The following is a 27,066-nucleotide window of genomic DNA, read 5'->3' on the forward strand; positions in this document are numbered from 1 at the left end:
GTCCCTGATGGGGCTCACAATCTAGAATCCAGTAGGTCTTTGGAATATGAGAGGAAACCCACGCAAACACACGGGGAGAACATACAAACTCTTTGCAGAGGTTGTCTTTGGGATTTGAACCCAGGACCCCAAGGCTGCGGTGCTAACCACTGAGCCACCGTGCTACCCAAAAATGCTTTGTGTAGAAATTAAAATTACAAATACAATACCAATGATGCTTTTTAAAAAAAAATATATTAATGGGAAAAAAAATTGAATGGAAAACTGTACCAACATTACTGTTGTTGTTAGTGCAGACTCAAACTCCTCAACACTCCAGAAAAAAATCATCAAAATGTCAGGACGCCCAAAATATTGCCAATATAAACCTTCAGTTCATCCCACAGTCACACAGCTCCACTGACACATAAAATAGTTATGGAAACATAAATGTAAGTGTCCATAAGTGTTCTTGCTGCCGAGTCTTTGATGTTCATGATTGGCGGCTTTCCCCCCCAACTTGTCACTGATTGACGGCTTTCTCCGTTGTTCATTATAGGAATACTCCTGCTGAGGAATACCAGAAATATGCAGCAAAATGATGACATAGTCCTGTACTGTCACACCGCCATTACACAGTACACAGCAGGGGCACATTTATTAGATTATCTCAGCACAGGAACATTTTTTTTTTTTTTGAAACCCTTCCAATTGTGGGACTTATTATTATTCCACGATCTATTTATTACAATACATTTTGTTTGTGGAAAAACCCCTTTAAAGCTTTTCTCAATGAGAACACCGGAGTGCTCGACTAAGCCAAGCATCCCTGTGTATGGGGAAGTTTGAAAGTTAATGGTTGGCCAAACAATTGATGGACTGACGGCTGTCTAATGTGTATTGGGTCCTAAAACAAATTCCAGACACGTAAGCCTGGCTTCAGCTGTGCTACATGTGCATACGGAGCTGTCAGGAATCCATGCACATATGGAGTACAATATTAGTCATAAACATTTCAGGGGCATATCTATCACTTGTTGTTTTATCCATTTGTGTATGTAACTAATCACTGGTTAATTATTGTATTTTTTTCTAGAAAGGATTGTATGGAAAACCATTAGAACATGCCAGCCTACACGTTGCATGAATTCCACACTGAAATATACCTGTTTATAGGTGTGATTTTTTTTTTTTTTTTTTTTTTTTTTTTTTAATTTATTTATTTTTTCTTGCAGTTACACCCTTCTTAAGAAACAAGAACTGGATCTGGGTCCCATGCACTTGGCAGTCGTGGCTTGTGGGGATCGGCTAGAAGAGACCGTTACCATGCTGAAGTCTGCAGTTCTTTTCAGCATAAAGCCTCTTGAGTTTCATATCTTTGCTGAAGACCAGCTGCACAAGGACTTCAGCACAATTGTGAGTAATTCTGTAGAACCTAGATTAAGTTTGACAATCTAGCATTTCCTAAGACGGTGGTTTTGTTATGTTTAGGGCATCAACGTACCGCTGGGCAAGATCAGCTGTGTATATGTAGCTTGCCAACGCTGTCTTAGGCCACATACACCCATTCTGTATTTATCACCCACTCCTGGTTTTGAAATACTGAAGTAAAATACTGACCAAATGCTGAAGTGGTGCATATGTTTCTATTATACTTTTCCTCTATTTGTTCCACTCCTGGTTTTGGCTACAAATACTGAGGTAAATACTGACCAAATACAGAAGTGGTGACGTGTGTCTACTATGCTTTCCTCTGACTGTCCCACTCCTGGTTTTGGCTTACAAATACTGAGGTAAAAAACTGACCAAATACTGAACGTGTGCATGTGGTCTTAAAGGACTACTTTTGGCCTTCAACTGATGATTTTAAACTAATTAAGAAGCACCATTGAGGAAGGCCATGGTAGTTTCCTTCCGGCTTGATAACTACCAGAAATCTATAGGCTACTTTAATGGACTTTGTAAGCCAAAAACAGGATTTGCAATAATTGATGACACACATCTCTTGAACTACACCATCTAGTAAAGTACACCAGTTTGTATGTTCTTCCTGTGTTTGCTTAGGTTTCCTTCAGTTTCCTCCCACACTCCAAAGACATACTGCTAGAGATTTTAGATTGTGAGCTCCAATAGGGACAGGCGTGATGATGTCCATCAAGCGCTGTGGAATATAATGTTAGCCCCCCCGCGTGAACCCAGAAGAAATACAGTGGGGGTCTCATGGCCTCATAGACCCTATAGGTTTTAATATGACAATTTTTCTATGGGTCATTTAGAGGTCAGGTCAGTCAGATGAGGTGAGGAGAAACTGGTTTTATCCAGTTCCTTCTGGTCTGCCTGGCGCCCAATTTTAACTGTTTTGATTGGTTATTGAAGTGCTGGGCGCCCAGATATTTGTGTATAAAAACCCTGGATTCAGGGGATTTAGTCATTCTGCTGGTGAAGAAGAAAAGAAGAAGAAGCACCTGAGGATGGAGGATCTCCTGCAGCAACTCCTGACCAGAGCCGGCGCTGAGGGTGGAGTGGAATGGCTTCAGCGCTGCTTGGCTATAGAACCTTGCTCCGCGGCAGCTGAGGCGTTACCTCCCCCTCCAGAAGTTTCCTTTCAGCCGGCGTGTCAAGCCTCTCCAGCCACGCCGGCATCTCCGGCTTCTGTGCGCCTCAGAAGACAGAGGATTCCCTATTCTCCGTCGGCGTCGCCTCCTGCTTCCGGCCGGTCAAGACAGGAAGTGAGGGGGAAGTCGCGACGCCGCCTGTCACAGAAGTCTCGCAGCCTTGCGCGAGACCTCCGCAGCCAGCACCGGAACGGGGCCCCGTCTTCATCAGCTGTTCCAGATGGGAGGCCTGCACCTCACCGCGGCCGTAAAAGCGCTGCGGTGTCAGCGGCTCCCGCAGCAGCGTCAGCATCTACGTCGTTGATCCGCGACGCTATCCGGGACGCTCCAGCGTCGCAGTCAGAGGAGGATGAAGAGGAGTCGCCGTCTGCAGCAGCTGATCGCATGGGCTCGCCCAACATGGAGGGCTTGAGCTCCAGCTCCTGCAGAGATCCCAAGACTGGACAACATTCATCGAGGGGTGAGACTGTTATTTTGCCTACGTCTGTCCCTCACTCACAGCTCACAAATATCATTAGGAAAGTGTTGGCGGATACATTGAGGGAAGTTATTCCTTCTACTGCACGCACATCAGGTACATATAGTGCTGCAGTCTCTGACACGTTGCCCGACAACATTATTCCTGTTAATACTTTTAAGGAATCATTGACCTGTGAATTATCTCCTTTGGGATTCCACTTGAGCTCTTCTGTTAAAGAGCTTATTTGGAATAATCAATATGTAGATATCTTTTCTTTATTACCCAAGAAGGATCAGCCTTTTAAACCTGATAAAAAGGAGGATAAGGCTGATTCTGATGAATTTAAATGCACTAGCTATAAATCTTTTAACAATTGGGTTCAGGCCTTTACCATTTTTGCTGCAGTGTTGGGTGAAAAATCTCCCCATCTCTGTAGCAAATTATTCCAACACTTAGATATAATACTGGAAGCTTATCGGAATTTCGGCGGGTTCGCTTGGCTGAACTATGATGAAGCTTTCAGGCACAAATTGTCGGTTCACCCTGAGCTACATTGGGGAGTGAAGGATATCGGTTTGTGGATTAACCTTATGCTTCCACAGAGAAATAGCAATGTGAAACAGACCCCCGCTGGCACTTTGAGGCGGGGCGTTTGTTTTGCTTATAATGATTCCTTTTGCAAATGGAACAATAATTGTAGATTCCGTCACGAATGCTCTTTCTGTGGAAACTCGCACCCAATGGTTAAATGCTTCAAGAAGCAAGCCGCTCAGCAGTCCTCTGTTAAAGAGCACATTACTAAAAGCGCAGACTCCAGTGAGCCTGGCAAACATGTCCCCATGGCTAAGCAAATTTCCAGATCGGGTGATCAGTGAATTGTTGTTTTCTGGTTTTTTAGAAGGGTTTTTCGTACCTCAATTTAAAGGGGATGGTTGTTTAGTCGTTCCTAATTTACCGTCCTTAAAGGCCAATCAAGATGTTGCTAGGGATAAAATTATCAGTGAAATTCAACTTGGCAGAGTTTCTGGGCCTTTTGAAACACCTCCTTTTGTTAATTTTCGTATATCTCCTTTGGGCTTAGTACCTAAAAAAGATGGGGGCTCTTTTCGTTTGATTCATCACTTATCCCACCCAGCAGGTTCCTCTTTGAATGATGAGGTGGATAAGTCCTTAGTTTCAGTAGCTTACTCTTCTTTTGATTCTGCATTAGAGATCCTTAAAAAATTCGGCTGCAATGCTTTGATGTCCAAATCGGACATTAAGTCTGCATTTAGACTCCTCCCCGTTCACCCGTCCGGTTTTAACTCTTTAGGTTTTTATTTTGATGACTGTTTCTTTTTCGATAAGTGCCTACCCATGGGTTTTTCTTTGTCCTGTTTTTATTTTGAAAGTTTTTCCTCTTTTCTTCATTGGGTTCTAGAAAATAATTGCAAGGACGCGGGTATTCTCCACTATTTAGACGATTTTTTGTTTATTGGTCCTTTCGGCTCCCCCGCATGTGAGAATGCCCTTAACAAATTTATTCAAATGTGCGATTTTTTTGGGGTTCCTATTGCTCACGAAAAGACAGTAGGTCCTTCCAGAACAATTGAATTTTTGGGAATCACTTTGGATTCCCAAAAAATGGAGTCTCGCCTTCCTATGGAAAAAGTTTTGAAACTTCGCGTTGCTTTGTCTAAATTTTTGTCAAAAGAGAAGGTGACGCTTAAAGAGCTTCAGTCATTGCTTGGATTATTGAATTTTGCAGTTCGAGTTATTCCCATTGGTCGGGTTTTTTGCAGAAGTTTATATGATGCCACCAAAGGCATATCTTCTCCTCATTGTCATATCAGGATTCGTTCTGATCTCAGAGAGGATGCTAGATTATGGCTCACCTTTCTATTGGAATATAATGGCAGATCCTTGTGGCAGTCATCCTTTGTAGCAGCTGATTCTTTTCCCTTGGTTTTTTCTTTTGACAAGCGGCTCGGCGGTAGCATTTTTTGTAGTTCTCATTGGACCTCTTTCCAATGGCCTTCAAGCTGGGTATCTGAGCGTTTGGTTTGCAATTCAGCTCTCCTTGAGATTTTTTCTATTTTTGCTGGAATTTACATTTGGGGGTCGCTAATGCAGAACTCTAGAATTTTATTTTTTTCCTCTAACCAGGCGGTAGTTTTTGCCATTAATACGTTGTCTTCAAAAAATACTGTTGTAGCTAAGATCTTGAGACAATTGGTGTTCGTATGTCTAAAATGTAATATATGGCTGAAGGCTAATCTAGGTCAGAGTAAATTTTTAGGCTTGACGGACTCTTTGCTTAATCGTCAGTGGTCACATTTTTTTCTACAGGTTCCCAGGGCGGACCCAGAAGCAACCTTCTTATCCCCTGCAATATGGGACGTGATTACAATTTAATACCACATTTTATAAAAAATTCGTTATCTGTGAGATCATGGGCTGACTATTCAGCCGCATGGCGTAAATGGATTAATTTTTGTGATTTGAATTGTTATGACCCATTGGTTCCTAACTCATCAGCAGCATTGAAATTTGCTGCTGACATGGCTCAAATGGGTCTGTCATATTCAGCTATAGCTAAATGCCTTGCTGGGGTTTCTTTTTTCCTCAAACTTTCTGGCAACATTCCATTAACAAGTTTCTTTGCAGTCAAACAGTTTTTGAAGGGCCTCAAAAAGTCCAATTTTATACCTGATGCTAGAAGGCCTATATCTTTAGCTCTACTTAAGGATTTATGCTCTAGCCTCTCTTGCGTTTGTGTAAATTCTAATGAGGCCCTTTTATTCAGTGCGATTTTTTTTTTTTTTTCTTCTCTGTCCTTTTTTGGTGCGCTTCGCGTTGGCGAGGTAGTTTCTGCCAAAAAAACTGAACCCTCAGGGCTCATGTTATTAGATGTTCAAATTCACGAAGCCTTTTTAACTCTCTTTATTAGAAAATCTAAGACAGATCAGTTAGGTAGGGGTGCTAGGTTGAAAATTCACTCTGCCTCTGATCCGTCCATTTGCCCTGTGAATTTGATGTCTAATTGGATTAAAACTAGACCTTTAATTGAGGGCCCATTATTTATTCATAGGGATCTATCACCGGTCACAGTATTTCAATTTAATTCTGTTTTAAAAAAATGTCTGAATTTTTTGAATCTGGAGCATCTTAAAATTACTTCCCATTCTTTTAGAATTGGAGCGGCCACTGAGGCCGCTAGGGCCGGAATTTCTGAGTCTGAAATAAAGGAGATGGGTAGATGGAATTCCAAGAGGTTCAAATTGTATATTAGACATGATCTCCTTGATTATTAATTTTGGTTTTCTTTTAGGTCCGTTAGTAATCTGGATAGTGGGACATTCTTTTATCTTCTGGGCCCAGGAGAGGGCTAGTCAGCGAGTTTACTCAGAGAACTCATCTTTTAATCCTTCCAATATTCAGGTTTGGTGGTTTGGAGTTCGAGGTTTAAAATGGTTTTCGGTGGTGGAGCAAGTTAAAAAATGATTGATTAAGTATCCTTCTCCTGATTTGATTATTTTTCATGTGTCTGGGAATGATCTCGGTAAAATCAGGACTCTTGACTTGTTAGCATCCATGAGATCGGATTTTATTAGTATTAGGCAAATTTTGCCCCTTTGTTCTTTTGTTTTTTCCGAGATCATCCCCAGATTATTATGGCATAACAATCATCTTTCTTTTCTTGATAAAATTCGGAGAAGAGTCAACAAATCTATGGAGAAATTCTTTCCTTTAATTTCAGGTTTCTCTTTTAGGCATAGGGAATTGGAAGGTTTTTTACCAGGCCTCTATAGGCCTGATTTGGTTCATTTATCGGATATTGGGTTGGATATTTTTAACCTTGACTTACAGTCAATAATTGAAAAACGGCTGTGTGGTTTTGGGGGGGGGGGGGGGCCTTGGCTCGCTGAGCCTTGGCCTGGTGGGAAAATCACCCATGTATGGGTGGATTGGTTTATTGGAGTAATATGGAATTTGAGTTTTAATTGAAGTATTTATTTATTGGTATTTATTTATTTAACTTATGTAACCCTGAATAAACTACACGGCCATTTTTATCCAAAATCTTTAGTGTTTGTGTTTTCTTTGTATGAATGGGTTTTGTGAGGCCATGGTGGTAAGCCAGTAAAATAATGTCTTCCCACTGAGATGGCTCATGTCTTCCTGTTTGCTCAAAGAGATGTGAGCATGTTTAGCCAGTCGGGAGGACACTCTAGTACTCTTTGGCTTCTATGCTTATTTTGGGACATATGGAAGTAGAATGGAATTGCCCCAATTGGTCCCTTCTCCATGAAGGAAAGCCACTGTGGCAGACCTGCATGATCAGCATCCATTTGATTAGCCACAATTAAATGCCCTATTTCTCCAGCGGCAGCTGCTAGAAGGGACGTGGATTACTTGGTGTGGTTTCTTCCTGAGGGAATGTCATTTCATACAAAGCCCTATCCCATCAAATCTGAGAATAATCAAGTGTCTTAAGAATAAATACTTAGCATTGGGCATGGATTACGGCCAGAATAGAGGGATTAATAAAGTCATTAGCAGTTATGATAAAAGTATGACTTTTGATTTGGATGATTAAAATGGGGACAGACCGTAATGCCGCCATGTTTTACAGCTCAACACTTGGGGATTTCCAGCAAGGTTTAAGTATACAGTATACCCCATATCCTTTCCGTCAGAAAATGCAGCAGAATGGAGGAAGCTTTTTAAGCCGTGTGCATCTCAGCGATTGTTCTTGCCGGTAAGATTTGTTACATTATATATCTACTGTGTTTTTCTTCTAGAAAATGCTTTTTCTTCTATCCATATAATTTTTATGCCTTACTGCATAGGTGGCCAGCAGAGGAGTCGGTGAAAATTGTTCTCTACAAGGTCTTGTATTCTGCATATGCATTAGGTGTATGATGTGTTATGGTCCTGGCAGCATTTCAGCAGAACCAACCACAGTGCCTCCTAAATGTGACGGGTACCGTGCTCCCTCCCTTTATGTGCCTACACTGCTCTGTCTTCTGGGAGGAAATGACAATACAATGCCAGTCAGTTGTCCTCCCCTGCCAGTGCCCTTCCATCAGTATGGTAACGAGTTGGGAGCAGGTATATCTACTATATAATTGTCTAAGGGGTAGTTCCGTCTGTCTGTCCCAGATATTCATTGGTCGCAGCCTATGTCTGTCATGGAAATTTAAGTTGCTGATTGGTTGTGGCAAAACGCCTACGACCATTTGCCACGACCAATCAGGGACGGCCATAGTCTGGCAGCAAAATGGCCGCTGCTTTACTGCCCTGCAGTCAGCGCTGAGCGCTCACACAGGGTTAATGCCAGCGTTAACGGACCACGGTGTAAGGCTACTTTCACACTAGCGTCATTTTCAATACGTCGCAATGCGTCGTTTAGGGGAAAAAACGCATCCTGCAAAGTTGTCTGCAGGATGCGTTTTTTCCCCATAGACTAACATTAGCGACGCATTGCATTGCATTGACACACGTCGCAACCGTTGTGCGACGGTTGCGCCGTGCTGTGGCGGACCGCCGGCAGCAAAAAAGTTACATGTAACGTTTTTTGCTGCCGACAGTCCGCCATTTCCGACCACGCATGCGCGGCCGGTGCATTCACTGCTAGCGTCGGGCCGACGCACTGCGAGAGGCCGAGTACGATGCTAGTGTGAAAGTAGCCTTACACACTCCGTTAACGCAGCTGTGTGACCAACTTTTTACTATTGATGCTGCATATGCAGCATCAATAGTAAAAAGATCTAATGTTACTAATAATAATAATAATAATAATAATAAAGGTTATTCTCACCTTCTCACGTCGTGCGCTGTCCTCGGCAGTGCAAGCGGCAGGTTCCGGTGCCAAGGATGCTATGCGAGAAGGACCTGCCATGACATCACGGTCATGTGACCGCGACGTCATCACAGGTCCTGCACTCATACCAACCCTGGGACCTACGTGGCTCGGTTATATACTATGTGGCTGTGCAATATACTACGCAGCTATGCAATATACTACGTGCCTCTACAATATACTATGTGGCTATGTTATATACTACGTGGCCCTGCTATATACTATGTCGCTGACCAATATACAACGTGACTGTGCAATATACTACGTGCTCTGTGTTATATACTGCGTAGCTGTGCAATATACTATGTGGCTGTGTCGGTTCTGTTAGATACTTCTTCAACTGTGCAATATACTACGTGGCTCAGTTATATACTATGAGGCTGTGCAATATACTACGTAGCTATGCAATATACTACGTGCCTCTACAATATACTAAGTCGCTGACCAATATACTACATAGCTGTGCAATATACTATGTGACTGTCTTGTATACTACGTGACTGTTATATACTATGTGGTTGACCAATATGCTATGTGCCTGTGCAATACACTACGTAGCTGTGCAATACACTACGTGGCTATGTTATATACTATGTGGCTGTGTTACATACTACGTAGCTCCGTTATATACTACGTAGCTATGTTATATACTACGTCGGTTGTGTTATATACTACGTCACTCTGCAATATAGTACGTAGCCTGTGCTATATACTACCAACATATTCTAGAATACCCGATACGTTAGAATTGGGCCACCATCTAGTGGTAATATAACTTTATAATTTGACCATACAGGGTAGTCTGTAGTCATTGAAATAGATCGCATGGGAGCGGTGAACAATAAAACCAGTTGTGGACCTGGACCTTCCCTTGTTATCCCCTTAAAGACCAGCAAATTCTGTTTGTTTTTTTTGTACTTTTTTTTTTTTTTTCCACCCCCTCCTTCCAAAAGCAAAAACTTTATTTTTTTCTCAGCCATAGTCATATGATGACTTGTTTTTTGCAGGATTAGACTAAGTTTTGATTGACTCCATTTTGCCCAATAATGTACTGAAAAGTGGGAAAAAAATTCCAAGCAAGATGAAATGGTGAAAAAGTGCAATTCTGCCGTGTTTTTCTGAGTTTCGTTTTTCGTTCAGCTCTAAAAATGACCTAATGGCCTAGTTCTGCAGGTTAGAATGGTTATGGTGATCCCAAAGTTGTGTAATTTGTTTTTTTTTTTTTTATGTTGAAAAAAATTGTTGCCTTTTTCTAAGACCTTAACATTTTTATTTTTCCATTGAGGGAGCTGTCTGAAGTTTTTTTTTTTTTCTTGTTTTTTGCATATGCTGATTGTGTTATTGATACCAGTTTGTGTAATTTTTTGATTGTATTCTTCATTGCATTTTTTTTTTGTTTAGGGACTCATGGTGACAGAAAAACCACAATTTTACATTTTTGTTTTCTTCTTTCCAACATTTACCAATTGGTTTAATTTTATACTTCTATAGACCAGACGTTTGTGGATGCATTGCCAAATATGTCTAATTTTCTTTTTGTCTAAATTTTCTTTAGTTTTAATAAGGTAAAGGGGAGGTGATTACATTTTTTTTTTTTTAATTGGGTTACTTGAACCTGCAATCGTCCAATCACTTATGATATACAACTTTGGCAAAAATTAAGAGACCACCACATCAAAACCCTGTCATGGCCAGCCCAATCTCCAGACCTGAACCCCATTGAAAACCTCTGGAATCAAGAGGATGATAGTCACAAGCCATCAAGCAAAGAAGAACTGCTTACATTTTTGTACCAGGAGTGACAGTCACCCAGAAGCAGTGTGAAAGACTGGTGGAAAGCATGCCAAGACGCATGAAAGCTGTGAATTAAAATCACGGTTATTCCACAAAATATTGATTTCTGAACTCTTCCTGAGGTAAAACATTAGTATTGTTGTTTCTAAATGATTACTTTCGTCAGAGGATCACTGCCTTACACTATATGCCAGGTATTCAGCAAAACAGACTTGGTTCCTCCCTGTGAACAGAGGTAAGTAGTCTCCCATAGCAACATCTACAACTCCATCCAGCTGCACCGGGCCATGGGCTCCGATCATGCAGAGTCACAGTGCACTGAAAATACAGTTGGCCGCAAACGACGCAAAAACTGGGCAGCTGGCTCACTGCAACACAATCCAATCATCAAAATAATCGCCAGTTTTATAAAATGGCAAAAGCACATTACAGGCAATGCCTAGAGCATATTACAAGTTCTGTCCCCCCAATCCATCCCTATATAAGGCTACTTTCACACTAGAGTCGGCCCGTCGCAGTGCGTCGGGCCGATGTACCGACGCATCCTGTGACAACGCAGCACCACGGGGGCAGCGGATGCATTATTACAACGCATCAGCTGCCCCATTGTGAGTTGTGGGAAGGAGGGGGCGGAGTTCCGGCCGCGCATGCGCGGTCGGAAATGGCGGACACAACGCACCAAAAAACGTTACAAGCACCTTTTTTTGGTGCGAACGGTCTGCCACAACACGACGCAACCGTCACACGACGGTTGCGACATGTGGCAATGCGTCGCTAATACAAGCCTATGGAGAAAAACCGCATCCTGCAAACAACTTTCCAGGATGCGTTTTTTCTGCAATACGTCGCATTGCCATGTGCGTCGTACGACGCTAGTGTGAAAGTAGCCTAACAGACTGGATCTAGGAGACACTCCTTGGTGCAAACACATTATGGTCAGTTCTCATACAAACCATCATGTACGCCCCATATCTCATGCCTATAATTAAAAACGCATCTAGGTTCACCATGAAAATTGTTACTTCGTATCCATCTGGGTGCAAATAATGTAAATTCGTGTCTGCATTTATACATAAAGTAGTCCAAAAAAAGCCTCCATATATTTGGCCAAACACTTTAAAAGGAATCTAGCAGCAGGTTTTTGCCAAGTAATGTGAAGTATGATGTAGGGGTTAAAACCCAATTACAGAAATGCCTCTGTTATCAAGCTCCTTGGTTTTGTTTGCTTGCAATGGTTGTTTTAGCACTAGGAGGTTATCATTGTTAGAACACCGCAACCCTTGCATGCGGGTCCGACACGCTCTCTCCTCTGAGAGGCAGCTCACTGTCTGTATATACTCAGTCTGGTGTGGGTGGGGTTAGCTTCCTCAGCTCTGCTTCATTGCAAAATCTAAAAACTCTGTGACAACAACTGCACCAGTAATCTAAGTGATGTAGCCAAAAAGAAGCTGAATCCATCGGGCTGCTCTCAGATGAAGTAGCAAAATCCTGCTGATAGATTCCTTTTATCCCTCAAAGTTGAGCCCATAATCAGATGAAAAAGGTGTAAGAGCAAGATAACGGAGAGACAGAAACCATAAAAATCCAATTGATGTATATTTATTAATGTCAATAAACTGCAGCGGAAGCACAAGGGTCTCAGTTTTCATGTATCGCTTCCCAAATTTATATTAGTGATTTATTCTTCATATCATACTTCTCCACGTGTAGATTTGAACTAGTGTATCTCCCCCTAAAGTGACGAACAAACAGCATTAAAAACCAATAAAAAATGTACTTAAAAACAGACTAATATAATTGATGTAGATCATCATAACACCATTATACACTTAATCTAAGTAGTACATTTTAATCATGACGCTCCCTTATAGCCTAACTAGCTATTGAACCCGTTCTACGCCCGGGTGGCTAGCATCTATATTGGTATATGGTCTCCATCCTGGTATGTGCTGCTCCATCCTGCGTCCCCATCCTGTCATGAGCTGCTCCATCCTGCGTCCGCATCCTGACATGTGCTGCACCCATCCTGCACCCCCATTCTGACATGTGCTGCTTCCGTCCTGCGCCCCCATTGTGACATGTGCTGCTCCCATCCTGCGCCCCCATTCTGTCATGTGTTGCACCCATCCTGCGCCCCCATTCTGTCATGTGTTGCACCCATCCTGCGCCCCCATTCTGTCATGTGCTTCTTCCATCCTGCGCCCCCATTGTGACATGTTCTGCACCCATCCTGCGCCTCCATTCTGTCATGTGTTGCACCCATCCTGCGCCCCCATTGTGACGTGTGCTGCACCCATCCTGCGCCTCCATTCTGTCATTTGCTGCTCCCATCCTGTCATGTGCTGCTCCCATCCTGTGCCCCTGTTCTGTCATGTGCTGCTGCCATCCTGCGCCCCCGTTCTGTTATGTGCTGCTCCCATCCTGCGCCCCCGTTCTGTCATGTGCTGCTCCCATCCTGCGCCCCCGTTCTGTCATGTGCTGCTTCCATCCTGCGCCCCCGTTCTGTCATGTGCTGCTCCCATCCTGCGCTCCAGTTCTGTCATGTGCTGCTTCCATCCTGCGCCCCCGTTCTGTCATGTGCTGCTCCCATCCTGCGCCCGTTCTGTCATGTGCTGCTTCTATCCTGCGCCCCGTTCTGACATGTGCTGCTGCCATCCTGCGCCCGTTCTGTCATGTGCTGCTGCCATCCTGCGCCCGTTCTGTCATGTGCTGCTCCCATCTTGCGCCACCATTGTATTATATGCCCCCCATAAGATGCTCCATTATATATGCCACGTATGCTGCTGCCATATATATAAAAAAATAAATAAAAAAATACCATACTCGCCTATGGTCGCTGGGGGCCTGAGCAGGCGGGGACACCGGCGCGCTGTGGGGGTCAGGTGCCGGAGTCACCGCTAGCTCAGGCCCCCAGCACTTGCTATACTCACCTGTCTGTCCCGTTCCAGCGCTCCGCGCCATCTTCCGGCTCCTCTGGCTGTGACTGGTCAGTCAGAGGGCGGCGCCGGCGCACATTAAGCGCGTCATCGCGCCCTCTGAACTGGGAACGTCACAGCAGAGGACCCGGGAGACGGAGCCGCACGCAGCGCTGGAACGTGGGACAGGTGAATATACTTACCCTCCTGGCGGTCCCTGACTCTCCGGTGGAGATCGCGGTGTGCGTTCAGTGTTTACGCATACCACGATCTCCTGGGAGCGTCACTCTGTGAGGCCCATTTAAAAAACCTGACCGGCACATCCAAACATAGACTCAGTGTGAACAGGTGCTGAACCTTGAGTCGCCAACTCGTATATAGTTAAATAAATAAGGCAGCACACTGCAGCGCTAGAACATACAAACTTGAAAAACGAAATTTGAACTGCATTACTGCACTAGAAATATGAAAAATGAGAACTTTTAGCGCATAAAAATGGCCAATTTTATGTGTACCTGGTAGCCCCTTTACGGCATCTCTCTTATACCAGGTCCTACACTTGCCTTACCTCGCTGAGAATAAACGTCTCCATCTGAATGGGTACATGTGAAACCTCTTCCTAGACCAAAATTCTCTCTCTCTGTGGAGGGGTATTGGACCTGCTGTAATTAAAACACCTGAAGCTAGGAGGCGGAGTGCACGATCAGAAGGCTAGAGAATACATTTCAAAAACCTGACCGGCACATCCAAACATAAACTCAGTGTGAACAGGTGCTGAACCTAAACGCTCTAATTTTTCATATTTCTAGTGCAGTAATGCAGTTCAAATTTCGTTTTTCAAGTTTGTATGTTCTAGCGCTGCAGTGTGCTGCCTTATTTACTTAACTATATACGAGTTGGCGACTCTAGGTTCAGCACCTGTTCACACTGAGTCTATGTTTGGATGTGCCGGTCAGGTTTTTGAAATGTATTCTCTAGCCTTCTGATCGTGCACTCCGCCTCCTAGCCTACAGGTGTTTTAATTACAGCAGGTCCAATACCCCTCCATAGAGAGAGAGAGAATTTTGGTCTAGGAAGAGGTTTCACATGCACCCATTCAGATGGAGACGTTTATTCTCAGCGAGGTAAGGCAAGTGTAGTGCTGCCTTATTTACTTAACTCTGTGAGGCCCAGACTGCGCCGGCGCTTGCGCAGTCTATAAAGGCTTCGGACAGAGTGACGCTCCCAGCGTTATATTATAGATGCTTATATAAAACTAGATGGTGGCCCGATTCTAACGCATCGGGTATTCTAGAATATGCATGTCCACGTAGTATATTGCCCAGCCACGTAGTATATTGCCCAGCCACGTAGTATACTGCCCAGTTACGTAGTATATTGCACAGCGACGTATACAGCACAGAGCCACGTAGTATATTGCCCAGCCACGTAGTATATTGCCCAGCCACGTATTATATTGCCTAGTGACGTAGTATATTGCCCAGTGACGTAGTATACAGCACAGAGCCACTTAGTATATTGCCCAGCCACGTAGTGTATTGCCCAGCCGCGTAGTATATTGCCCAGCCGCGTAGTATATTGCCCAGCCGCGTAGTATACAGCACAGACCCACGTAGTGTATTGCCCAGCCACGTATGTCACAGGTTAAAAAATAAACATATACTCACCTTCTGAGGGAGCCCTTGTAGTCATGTCGCCTGTGTGGGGTGCACTCTGCAGCTTCCAGTCCCAGGCTTGGTAGTGCAGGACCCGTGATGAGGTTGCGGTCACGTGACTGTGATGTCATGGCAGGTCCTTGTCGCATACCACCCTTGCCACCGGAACCTGCCGCTTGCATGGAGCGGTTAACGGAGCGTTGCGAGGAGCGGGAAAGGCGGCGGAAGGTGAGTATATAATTTTTTTATTTATTATTTTTAACATTAGATCCTTTTACTATTGATGCTGCATAGGCAGCATGAATAGTAAAAACTTGGTCACACAGGGTTAATAGCGGCGGTAACGGAGTGCGTTACCCGCGGCATAACGCGGTCCGTTACCGCTGGCATTAACCCTGTGTGAGGGGTGACTGCGGGGAGTATGCAGCGGACGCCGGGCACTGACTACAGGGGAGTAGGGAGGGACTAATCGGACTGTGGCTGTCCCTGATTGGTCGCGGCAGCCATGACAGGCAGCTGGCGAGACCAATCAGCGACTTGGATTCCATGACAGACAGAGTTTGCGACCAATGAATATCCATGACAGAAAGAAGGACAGAAAGAAGTACAGACAGAAAAACATAAGTGACCCTTAGACAATTGTATAGTAGATCCCCAGTCACTATTGTAAGAATTGTAAGTTTTGTTTTGTATGTATAAAGAAACTAGTAGTTGAGCACGCGGAATACACGCAGTCCGCACACGAGCATGCTCAGATGACATTCGCTCCCCACTAGTAGGAACTGAAGATGTTCACAATGGGTGACACAGATGAAATGACTGTTACTTTGTTGGGTGGCGGCATAACAGTCTGTTTTTTTTCTTTCCAGCTTATACTCAAAGATGTGGACTCCTTGCTGTATGTTGACACAGACATTCTTTTCTTGCGTCCTGTGGATGATATTTGGTCCTTTTTACATGACTTTAATACTACTCAGATTGCTGCTATGGCTCCAGAGCATGAAGAGCCACGTATAGGCTGGTATAACAGATTTGCACGCCACCCTTTTTACGGAAAGACTGGCATTAATTCTGGAGTAATGTTAATGAACATGACCCGTATGAGAAGAAAACACTTTAAGGTAAAGAATGATTGCTTCATATAAAGCACAATAGCCAGCGATTCCCTGCACTATTTTACCATATCAATACACGACAACTTGCTCTCATGTGTCTAATTCTAATTTATAGAATGGGTATCTTCAGAGCGTTCACTACCAATGCTGAATGAAATGAATCCTAAGTTGTATAATTGGCGGTACTTATCTGTTTTAACCCCTTCCCGACATTGCATTTTTTTTTGCGCTTCCATTTTGCCAGCTTCCAACTTTTTTTTAGACACCAAGAAAAACCCTATATTTATGGAATTAAGGCAAAAACTCAATGCACAATATTAAAGACCACCACCCCTGCAAGCCTTCACAATAACACCATCATGCACTTTGATTTTTAATAATTTTCCTCACTCCCCTTATGGGAACGGCTTAAGTCTCACATGGGTATACTAGGTACTCGGTCCTAGTTCATGCACAGGCCCAAGTTCACCCCGACCTCCGAAGTGCTCACGCGGTCCGTCAGTGTCCCCTGCTGCTTGGTAGCGGTGGACCACTTGCGTTCCAGGAGCATGACGGGAAGTGCCAACAGGGAAGTGCTCTGGCTGGAGCATGCACCGGATCGACGTCACCACCTGGGTCGCTCACAGTAGGTCCATGGTACTATATAAACCTACCTCGTTTCCCAGATTAGCCACGTCACCTGAAGAAGATACTTCAAAACGCGTGTAAACGGGGCAGCAGGTTGGGGTCCTCATTACTACACACACTGCCAGTAAGTAATTGCTTGTGCATTACCCTTGTATTGTGTGCATATGACGTCCATTGCAGCATTTTTTTTTACAGAATAGACTAATAAATTACATGCTGTTATATTTACACTAGATGGTGGCCCGATTCTAACGCATAGGGTATTCTAAAATATACATGTCCACATAGTATATTGCCCAGCCACGTAGTATATTGCCCAGTCATGTAGTATATAGCCCAGTCACGTAGTATATTGCCCAGCCACGTAGTATATTGCCCAGTCACGTAGTATATTGCCCAGCCACGTAGTATATTGCCCAGCCACGTAGTATATTGCCCAGCCACGTAGTATATTGCCCAGCCACGTAGTATATTGCCCAGCCACGTAGTATATTGCCCAGTCATGTAGTATATTGCCCAGCCACGTAGTATACAGCACAGAGCCACGTAGTATATTGCTCATTAACGTAGTATACAGCACAGAGCCACGTAGTATATTGCCCAGCCACATATGTCACAGGTTAAAAAATAAAAATATACTCCCCTTCCACTACCAAATAGCGCCATGTGTCCCAGCTCCCACGGGGTGCACGTGGGAGCTGGGACACACGGCGCTATTTGGTAATGTATTTATATTTTGCACTACTTGCTATATATTTGCCATATGAGTCATTGAAAGGAAGTCTGGATATGTGATATGGTACGGGGACAAGGTTATTGCCTAGGCATACGGTGGCATCAGGGCCCCCCCCCTTTGTATTTTTCCCATCCTGTACTATGCCCAGTTTTACCAGTGAATTGTATAGCCCTCTCATTTTATAGTATCTAGTGGCAACTTTAATAGTAGGTGATTTTTTACATGTGCCTATAATATTGATTGATTAATATGTTTTATTAGTGTGTGCTGTCTCTCCTCCCATTGGACACTTTGTTGCCTATATATTAGGTCTTGTCTTGTTGTGTGTTTTTACATAGTATTATTAATAAAGATTTTTTGTTTTAACTTTGATGGATCTCTTCGTGCGGTTAATTAAATTTAAATCCGCTTTTGGTTGATATTGATAGTTGAAGTGCCATTTGTAGCCAATTTATAGACTTTTGTGGATATATTTACAAATACTGATGTAAAATACTGACCAAATACTGCTAGTGTGACCATAGCCTTACACTGATGGTTTGTACCAAAGACACTGACAAAAGTACCGTATTCTCTCCTGTATATGTAAGGTTGTATTACTGCACTTCCAGTAGTTCACCAAGGTGTCCACAAGGTGGCGCTATAAGACTTTCACATTTCTCAAGCGTCTGCCTTGCATCTTGTAACAGTCACCAGTTAGAAATGCCTCAATGTGTCTTTAACATGAAATGACTGTGTTGAATCCTTGCCCCATCAGTAACCAGTCCCCTATGATCAGGGTGGGAGTTTTGCTGGTTTGACAATGTGTACTTAAACAATTCTGTACATTGTAATTTAGAATATCAATCACAATTAAATATGAGAATAACTTTAATATAAATGGTTTTGTTTTTGAACTAGAATGACATGACGACTGTTCGCCTGCACTGGGGGGAAATCCTTATGCCGTTGCTGAAAAAGTACAAGCTAAACATAACTTGGGGGGACCAAGATCTGTTAAATATTATTTTTTCCCACAACCCAGGTAAGTCTTAAAGCGGTCCTGTCACCAGGGCAAAAATGACCAGTCTCTGCTCTTATTTTATTCTTTGAAATCCGCCATATGGCTCTAGAGTTCTGAGCCTTTTTATTTAGTGCTGATTTGTATGATCTTCATCAAGGGGGCATGTCTCATAAAATAATTTTAGAGCATCTTAAAGACCCAAAGAATCATTTGAGACATGCCCCCTTGTAAAGACTATAAAGACTAGCGCTAAAAAAGAAGGTTCCACTACTCTGGGACTGTGTTGCTGATAAAAGAAACTGAGCAAATACTGGTCACTTTTGATCTGGTGACATTTATTTTTTGTTTAAGGGAACCTGTCAGCAGGCTTTTGCTTTGTAATCTGACAGTCGCATGGGGGTAGGGACAGAGACCCTGATTCCAGCTATGTATCACTCAGTTTACTGGATGTAGCAGTTATGATAGAATCAGTTTTCTCTGTTGCAGTTTTAGCAGAGCTCCAATGTTGAGATGTGTATGACCGGCCCCCCCCCCCCCCCCGATTAGCAGCTTTCTGTTAATATACAGGTTCTTCTCACAAAATTAGAATATCATCAAAAAGTTTATTTCAGTTCTTCAATACAAAAAAGTGAAACTTGTATATTATATATTCTTTACAGACAGTGATCTATTTCAAGGGTTTATTTCTGTTAATGTTGATCATTTGGGTTTTCATTGGCTGTAAGCCATAGTCATTATCTCAGTAAATTAGAATAATTAATAAAACGCCTGCAAAGGTTTCCTAAGTGTTTTAAAAGGTCCCTTAGGCTGTTTCAGTAGGCTTCACAATCATGGGGAATACTGCTGACTTGACAGATGTCCAGAAGGCAGTCATTGACACACTCCACAAGGAGGGTAAGCAACAAAAGGTCATTGCTAAAGAAGCTGGCTGGTCACAGAATGCTGTATCCAAGCTTATTAATGGAAAGGTGATTGGAAGGAAAAAGGGTGGTAGAAAATGGTGCACAAGCAACCGGGATAACTGCAGCCTTGAAAGGATTGTTAAGAAAAGGCCATACAAAAATTTGGGGGAGATTCACAAGGAGTGGACTGCTGCTGGAGTCATTGCTTCAAGGGCCACCACACACAGATGTATCCAGGACATGGGCTACAAGTGTCACATTCCTTGTGTCAAGCCACTCATGACCAATAGACATTGCCAGAAGCGTCTTACCTGGACCAGGAAGAAATAGAACTGGACTGTTGTCAGTGTTCCAAGGTTCTGTTTTCAGGTGAAAGTAAATTTTGCATTTCATCTGAAAATAAGATCCCAGAGTCTGGAGGAAGAGTGGAGAGGAACATAATCCAAGCTGCTTGAGGTCTAGTGTGAATTTTCCACAATCAGTGATGGTTTGGGGAGCCATGTCATCTGCTGGTGTAGGTCCACTGTGTTTTATCAAGACCAAAGTCAGCGCAGCCGTCTACCAGGAAATTTTAGAGCAATTCATGCTTCCCTCTGCCGACAAGCTTTTTGGATAATTTCATTCTCCAGCAGGACTTGGCACCTGTCCACACTGCCAAAAGTACCAATAATGGGTTTTAAAAACAACAGTATCACTGTGCTTGATTGGCCAGCAAACTCACCTGACCTTAACCCCATAGAGAATCTATGTGGTATTGTTAAGAGGAAGATGAGACACCAGACCCAACACTGCAGACGAGCTGAAGGCTCCTATCAAAGCAACCTGGGCTTCCATAACACCTCAGCAGTGCCACAGGCTAATCACCTCCATGCCACACCGCATTGATGCACTGGGAGCCCCGACCAAGTATTGAGTGCATTTACTGACCATACATTTCAGTAGGCCAACATTTCAGATTTTAAAATCATTTTTCAAGCTGGTGTTATAAAATTATCTAATTTACTGAGATAATGACTTTTGGGTTTTCCTTGGTGGTACTTGTTCAGTCCATTTGGGACACTCTTACCATGACTATCCTTGTCCTTACAATAAAAGCCCCACAGGTTACAGTTGCACTCAGAGAAAAATGAGAATGTTGTCCTTCCCCATGTGAAGACATGATTGAGCTGCTTTCTCCTGCTTAGTGTATACTCAGGGGATTCTAACTCCATAAGTTAGTACACTCTAACAGCCAGGTTGTGATGATCACTGAGGAGGATATCCGATCCTACAGAAGGCGGTGTCCTAACTGAGCGATCTCCATATGTACGGCAAGCAGTGAGGGTGGTGCAGAATGCATGTACTTCATCCATCTTAGGCTCCGGAGAAATCCTATCCAGGGGTGCCGCATTAAAACGTCTCACGTGTGCAACTGTACAGTGACCTGATACATAAATCTGCCACACAGAATGTGATGTCCACTGATGATGAAAGGTTTCAGTGCAAAATAAAATATACTACCAAATGTATGCCAGAAGAATAATTTGGCAATGAGAGTACCTGCTATTTTACATATACCCACTATCAATACGTATAGCATAATCTTCAGTCCTCCATGACAAATGCGCCATAACTGTAGCCCAAATATCACATTATGTTGTTCTGCAATGTCTGTAAGGTACTTTTACACAACAATTTTTTGGTCACTATTTTGCTGCAGTGTTCGTAAACCAAAAGCTGGAATGTAAGACCCAGACTACCAAATTTCTAGCACCAATGGGAACATTTAGTTTCATATAATCTGTATCTATTCGGTCGCTATGGGTTGTTTTGTTCTTGAGACTGTACGTTTGCCAGCTTTATATTTCTATCTCTGACCTACATGTTGCTGTAGTGATCTATCACTTTTGAGTTCCAGCCTGCCGTATAGCCCATCATTCTATATTTGACCTGTCCTTTCCTACCCATTAACTAAACAGATATAATACAGCGGACTAATCTCTGCTGAATTCTGGAAGATTAGTCCAGTGGGCTATATAAAACCGTCACATCTAAAATGGCATGCCGCAGACCAGTCACTGTACAGACACTGCGCCAGCAGGGGGTGCTAACATAGGTTCCAGCAGGATGCAGGCTATTAGTGTCTGTAGAAGTGACACTTGCCAGTGATCATGCCATGTAACTTCATTGTAGTTTTATATAAATCTTAAATATCTATACGTTTTTGTTTTATGTCAGTGGTATCCATGTAGAAATAACATTTTTTTTTTTAATTCCTTTACAACAGAAAGTCTGTATGTCTTCCCTTGCCAGTGGAATTATCGCCCTGATCACTGCATCTATGGAAGCAATTGTAATGAGGCTGAAGATGGCATTTTCATTCTTCATGGGAATAGAGGTGTATACCATGACAATAAGCAGCCAGCATTTAGAGCTGTATACGAAGCCCTACGCAATGTAAGGTTCAGCATTTTATTGTGTTTTTGATCATTTCAGTACAAAGTCAAGATTACCACAGTACATGTTTAGTTTAACCAATTCCCATTATCGAGGTATGGAACGTGTCAGTTTTCATAAAGATCAGTGATGAGCGAATATGCTCTGATACGGTGTTATCTGTGCATGCTCGTGTGCTAGCCAAATGATTTCGGCATGCTCGAAACATATGTTTGAGTCCCCGCGGCTGTTAGACAGCTGCAACACATGCAGTGATGGCCTGTTTATTAGGCAATCCTTGTGTGTGTTGCAGTTTTCTTAACAGCCGCGAGACATGCAGCCGCGGGGACTCAAGGGAAAAAAAAGGATGTTTTAAGCACGCCGGAGACACCCAATGATAAAAACTAACACATTAAACTTTGATGAAAAAGGTGAAAAACACTAGTGACACTTGTACCGTTTTATTGCATACATAAGAAGTTTGTGATATATATATATATATATATATATATATATATATTTTTTTTTTTAGTCTGCATAACAGTTTAGCATTAATAATGCACTGCACTATGTGGTCAGTGCAGTGTATTATCTATGCAATCATAGAAGCACAGGTTCAAGACCCCTTGTGAGACTGGCAAAGATTCCATCATCTGATGGAATTCATCATGCCCGAGATCCCGCCCCGCAGTGTGAATAAATCAGAACACACTGCTGGGTGGGATCTCGGGCCTCGGGTACACGCAGGCACGAGATGAATTCCATCAGATGATGTAAGTCGAAGGGCAGCGCAAACGGCGCATGCCCGAAAAAGAAAAGCACTGCGCAGGCGCCGGGTACATTACTGAAGATAGAGGAGGCGGCGCCTGGTGCCCGGAGGGGCTGACTGATGGCTGGGAGGCGGTTGTGTCCGGGAGAAAAGATGTGCCCCCCGGACAGACTAAAAGTATGGCGCCAAAATTATAAAAATTAATATTGCTGCGTTGGAAGGGAGCACAAAAAGAGCCACCTTGACAGAATGCAGCCTTAGTGCTGCACAAGGTGGCTCTGTTAGTTAAAAACGCCAGAGGGGGGTGACAGGTTCCCTTTAAAAAGCTTTGAAAATGTTGTAAAAGCTTTGATGCATCTGGCCCAAAGACTGCACCAATGAAATAGAGCAGAATGCTTCAGCACAACCTGGTGAGTGGATGTAGTTTCTCTAGGAGTAGTGCTGCCAGTGGATATAGTCGCTCTGATAGTAAAAACGCCAGTAGGTTTGGTCTTTCTGGGAGTATTGGTGCCAGTCGGTTTGGTTTTTCTGGGATTTTTGGATATAGTCTCTCTGATGGTAATGATGCCAGTAGATGTAGTCACTTTGACAGTTATGATGCCAGTGGAAGTAGTCTCCCTGGGAATGATACCGGTAGATGTGGTCTCTCGGGAATAATGATACCGGTGGATGTAGTCTCTTTGATAGTAATGATGCCAGTAGATTTAGTCACTTTGACAGTAATGATACCAGTGGATGTGGTGTCTCTGGGAGTAATGATGCCAGTGGATGTAGTCTCCCTGCGAGTAATGATGCCAGTGGATGTAGTCTCCCTGCGAGTAATGATACCAGTGGATGTGTTCTCTCTGATAGTATTGATACCAGTGGATGTAGTCTCCCTGCGAGTAATGATACCAGTGGATGTGTTCTCTCTGATAGTATTGATACCAGTGGATGTAGTCTCTCTGGTAGTAATGGTGCCAGTGGATGTAGTCTCTTTAGGAGTAATGCTGCCAGTGGATGTGGTGTCTCTGGGAGTAGTGATGCCAGTGGATGTGGTCCCCCTTGGGAGTAATGGTGCCAGTGGATGTAGTCTCCCTGGGAGTAATACCACCAGTGGATGTAGTCTCTATGATAGTAATGATGCCAGTGGATGTAGTCTCTCTGATAGTAATGATGCCAGTGGATGTGTTCTCTCTGATAGTAATGATGCCAGTGGATGTGGTGTCTCTGGGAGTAATGATGCCAGTGGATGTGGTCTCCCTGGGCGTAATGGTGCCAGTGGATGTGGTCTCCCTGGGAGTAATGGTGCCAGTGGATGTAGTCTCCTTGGGAGTAATGTTGCCGGTGGACATGGTCTCTCTGGTAATAATGCCAGTGGATGTAGTCTCTTTGATGGTAATGGTGCCAGTGAATGTAGTCTCCCTGAGAGTAATGGTGCCAGTGGATGTAGTGTCCCTGGGAGTAATGATGCCAGTGGATGTAGTCTCTCTGATAGTAATGATACCGGTGTGTAGTCTCTGATAGTAATCGTGCCAGTAGATGTAGTCTCTTTGGGAGTAATGATGCCAGTGGATGTGGTGTCTCTGGGAGTAATGATGCCAGTGGATGTGGTGTCTCTGGGAGTAATGATGCCAGTGGATGTAGTCTCCCTGGGAGTAATACCACCAGTGGATGTAGTCTCTCTGATAGTAATGATGCCAGTGGATGTAGTCTCCCTGGGAGTAATACCACCAGTGGATGTAGTCTCTCTGATAGTAATGATGCCAGTGGATGTGTTCTCTCTGATAGTAATGATGCCAGTGGATGTGTTCTCTCTGGGAGTAATGATGCCAGTGGATGTAGTCTCTCTGATAGTAATGATGCCAGTGGATGTGTTCTCTCTGATAGTAATGATGCCAGTGGATGTGTTCTCTCTGATAGTAATGATGCCAGTGGATGTAGTCTCTCTGATAGTAATGATGCCAGTGGATGTGGTGTCTCTGGGAGTAATGATGCCAGTGGATGTGGTCTCCCTGGGAGTAATGGTGCCAGTGGATGTGGTCTCCCTGGGAGTAATGGTGCCAGTGGATGTAGTCTCCTTGGGAGTAATGTTGCCGGTGGACATGGTCTCTGGGAGTAATAATGCCAGTGGATGTAGTCTCTTTGATGGTAATGGTGCCAGTGAATGTAGTCTCCCTGAGAGTAATGGTGCCAGTGGATGTAGTGTCCCTGGGAGTAATGATGCCAGTGGATGTAGTCTCTCTGATAGTAATGATACCGGTGTGTAGTCTCTGATAGTAATCGTGCCAGTAGATGTAGTCTCTTTGGGAGTAATGATGCCAGTGGATGTGGTGTCTCTTGGAGTAATCATGCCAGTGGATGTGTTGTCTGTGGGAGTAATGATGCCAGTGGATGTAGTCTCCCTGGCAGTAATAATGCCAGTGGATGTGGTCTCTCTGATGGTAATAATGCCAGTAGATGTGGCCTCTGGGAGTAATGATACCAGTGGGTGTAGCCTTTCTGAGAGTAATGACCAATAAAAGGACTAAAATTAGATCAGTGTATACGGACACATTCAGATAGGGGAATCTAAACCACGCCAGCCTAAACATGCAATAAACCTATAGCAACAGGTTAAGAAAAAGGGCATGGTCTATGGAAACAACAATAGTCCTATACCACATAATTAATTAGAATGCAAGAATAATCTCATTAATTTGAGTGCACTAATAAAGGTAACAGTGACCTAATGAGGAATGATGTAAAGTACCAGCCATGGAAAGAGTCAGGACAGGACACGCTAGGTAAATCATCCAGCTGCGGCGAAGAAAACTAAATCTCCGAGCACTAAAAAAAACTTGGAGGACACCCTAGCGTGCTCGGGAAATCTCAAGTAACGAGTATATTCGCTCATCACTAGTAGAAACCAAAGGCTTTAAAAAATTATCCACTATGTCGGAGATGACCTCACACAGCCCACCAATTCCCGTAACAAAGGGAAGTCCAGGGGGATCAATTGGATTCTTGTTAGAACGTGTGTAATCTTGGTTGGCAATCCTGAATATTAGTTTTTTAGATATAATGCCGTCCTGATGGGCCTTCTAAAGTATGACAACAAGTCCAGTCTGAAATGAGGTAAGAGGGTTAAACGTGAGTTTACGAAAACACTTATTGTCTCCTAACAACTTATATGCCTGTTTTTCGTACATTTGGGTAGGCCAAATGATCAAGTTACATAATTTATCCACAGGCTTATAAAGAACATCAGACCATGATTTCAATTCTTATAGTGCTGTTAATTTGCTTTGGGTCAAATTAGAGAGGTTACTGTAGTTGGAGGCTAGATAGTCAATGTCAGTCCTAACTATAGTAATTTGGTAAAAAGTTCCACCACAGGACAAATTCCTAACTCAGGAATTTTTTGGACTTGGTGAACAGGTGGGCAGGTATCGTGCTGACCTTACTTGATTCATTTTCCTTCTCCAGGGACTGGAGCGTTTGCAGAGCCTTTTTTTCCTCATTAGTAGTAAACATCTGCAGGTTCAGTTTAAAATGTAGTCTTTTCAGAATGTTTCCTCGCGAACAAATAGGAATCCTTTACCGATATAAATGCATCTAAGCGGGAAGATGGAGACAAAATTAGGCCTTGTTCAAGAAAATTTAACTGTGCTGTGTTACATGACATATGTTCACTACCTTAAATTGATCACTATTTTTTTCACAGCACTACGAGGGTTCGAATCCCTAGAGTGTTCGGCGTCACTAGTTGATATCTGGTTTCATTCCCTGAAACGGTAGAGGTTTCAGAGGGGTCTCTTGACCTGGAGTGGTGGGCAGCGGACTTCTTTTATTGCCACCAATAAATTGTATTTGTTTCATAATCAGAGACATCTCGGAGATATTTTTTTCAATTTTCCTTGATTAAAATCTTCCTCCCATTTGTCTGTCCTTATTTAGTTCCCTCAACCATGCATCCAATTGGTCACCTGGCGTGTATTTTTCGGACTGTAAGACACACCGGACCATAAGAGGCACCTAGGTTTCAGAGGAGGAAATTAGAACAAAAAATTGAATTAAAAAATGGTCAATTCGGTACCCCATATCCTCCTGGTATACATGGCCCCCTCATCCGTATGCTGGTATGCACGGCCGCCTCATCCCTATCCTGGTATGCAATGCCCCCTCATCCCCATCCTGGCATGTACGGCCCCCTCATTCCCATCCTGGCATGTACGGCCCCCTCATTCCCATCCTGGCATGCACGGCCCCCTCATC

At 43.5% G+C, this 27,066-nt stretch overlaps 1 protein-coding gene across 3 annotated transcripts in view; it reads left to right on the forward strand.

Annotated features, from left to right (window-relative positions):
• Positions 1 to 27,066, forward strand: part of GXYLT1 (glucoside xylosyltransferase 1) — a 63,923-nt gene that overhangs the window by 24,630 nt on the left and 12,227 nt on the right. For 2 of the 3 annotated variants that reach the window (XM_069764754.1, XM_069764755.1), the window contains 5 exons: positions 1,215 to 1,395; positions 7,670 to 7,795; positions 16,133 to 16,384; positions 18,642 to 18,765; positions 21,913 to 22,082. In XM_069764754.1, coding sequence (XP_069620855.1) covers positions 1,215 to 1,395; positions 7,670 to 7,795; positions 16,133 to 16,384; positions 18,642 to 18,765; positions 21,913 to 22,082 — 853 coding nt within the window. The remainder of the gene's footprint in view (positions 1 to 1,214; positions 1,396 to 7,669; positions 7,796 to 16,132; positions 16,385 to 18,641; positions 18,766 to 21,912; positions 22,083 to 27,066) is intronic. The other variant, XM_069764756.1, reaches the window with a different exon arrangement.

Source organism: Ranitomeya imitator, chromosome 4 (assembly GCF_032444005.1).
Source record: "Ranitomeya imitator isolate aRanImi1 chromosome 4, aRanImi1.pri, whole genome shotgun sequence".
Classification (NCBI taxonomy): Eukaryota; Metazoa; Chordata; class Amphibia; order Anura; family Dendrobatidae; genus Ranitomeya; species Ranitomeya imitator.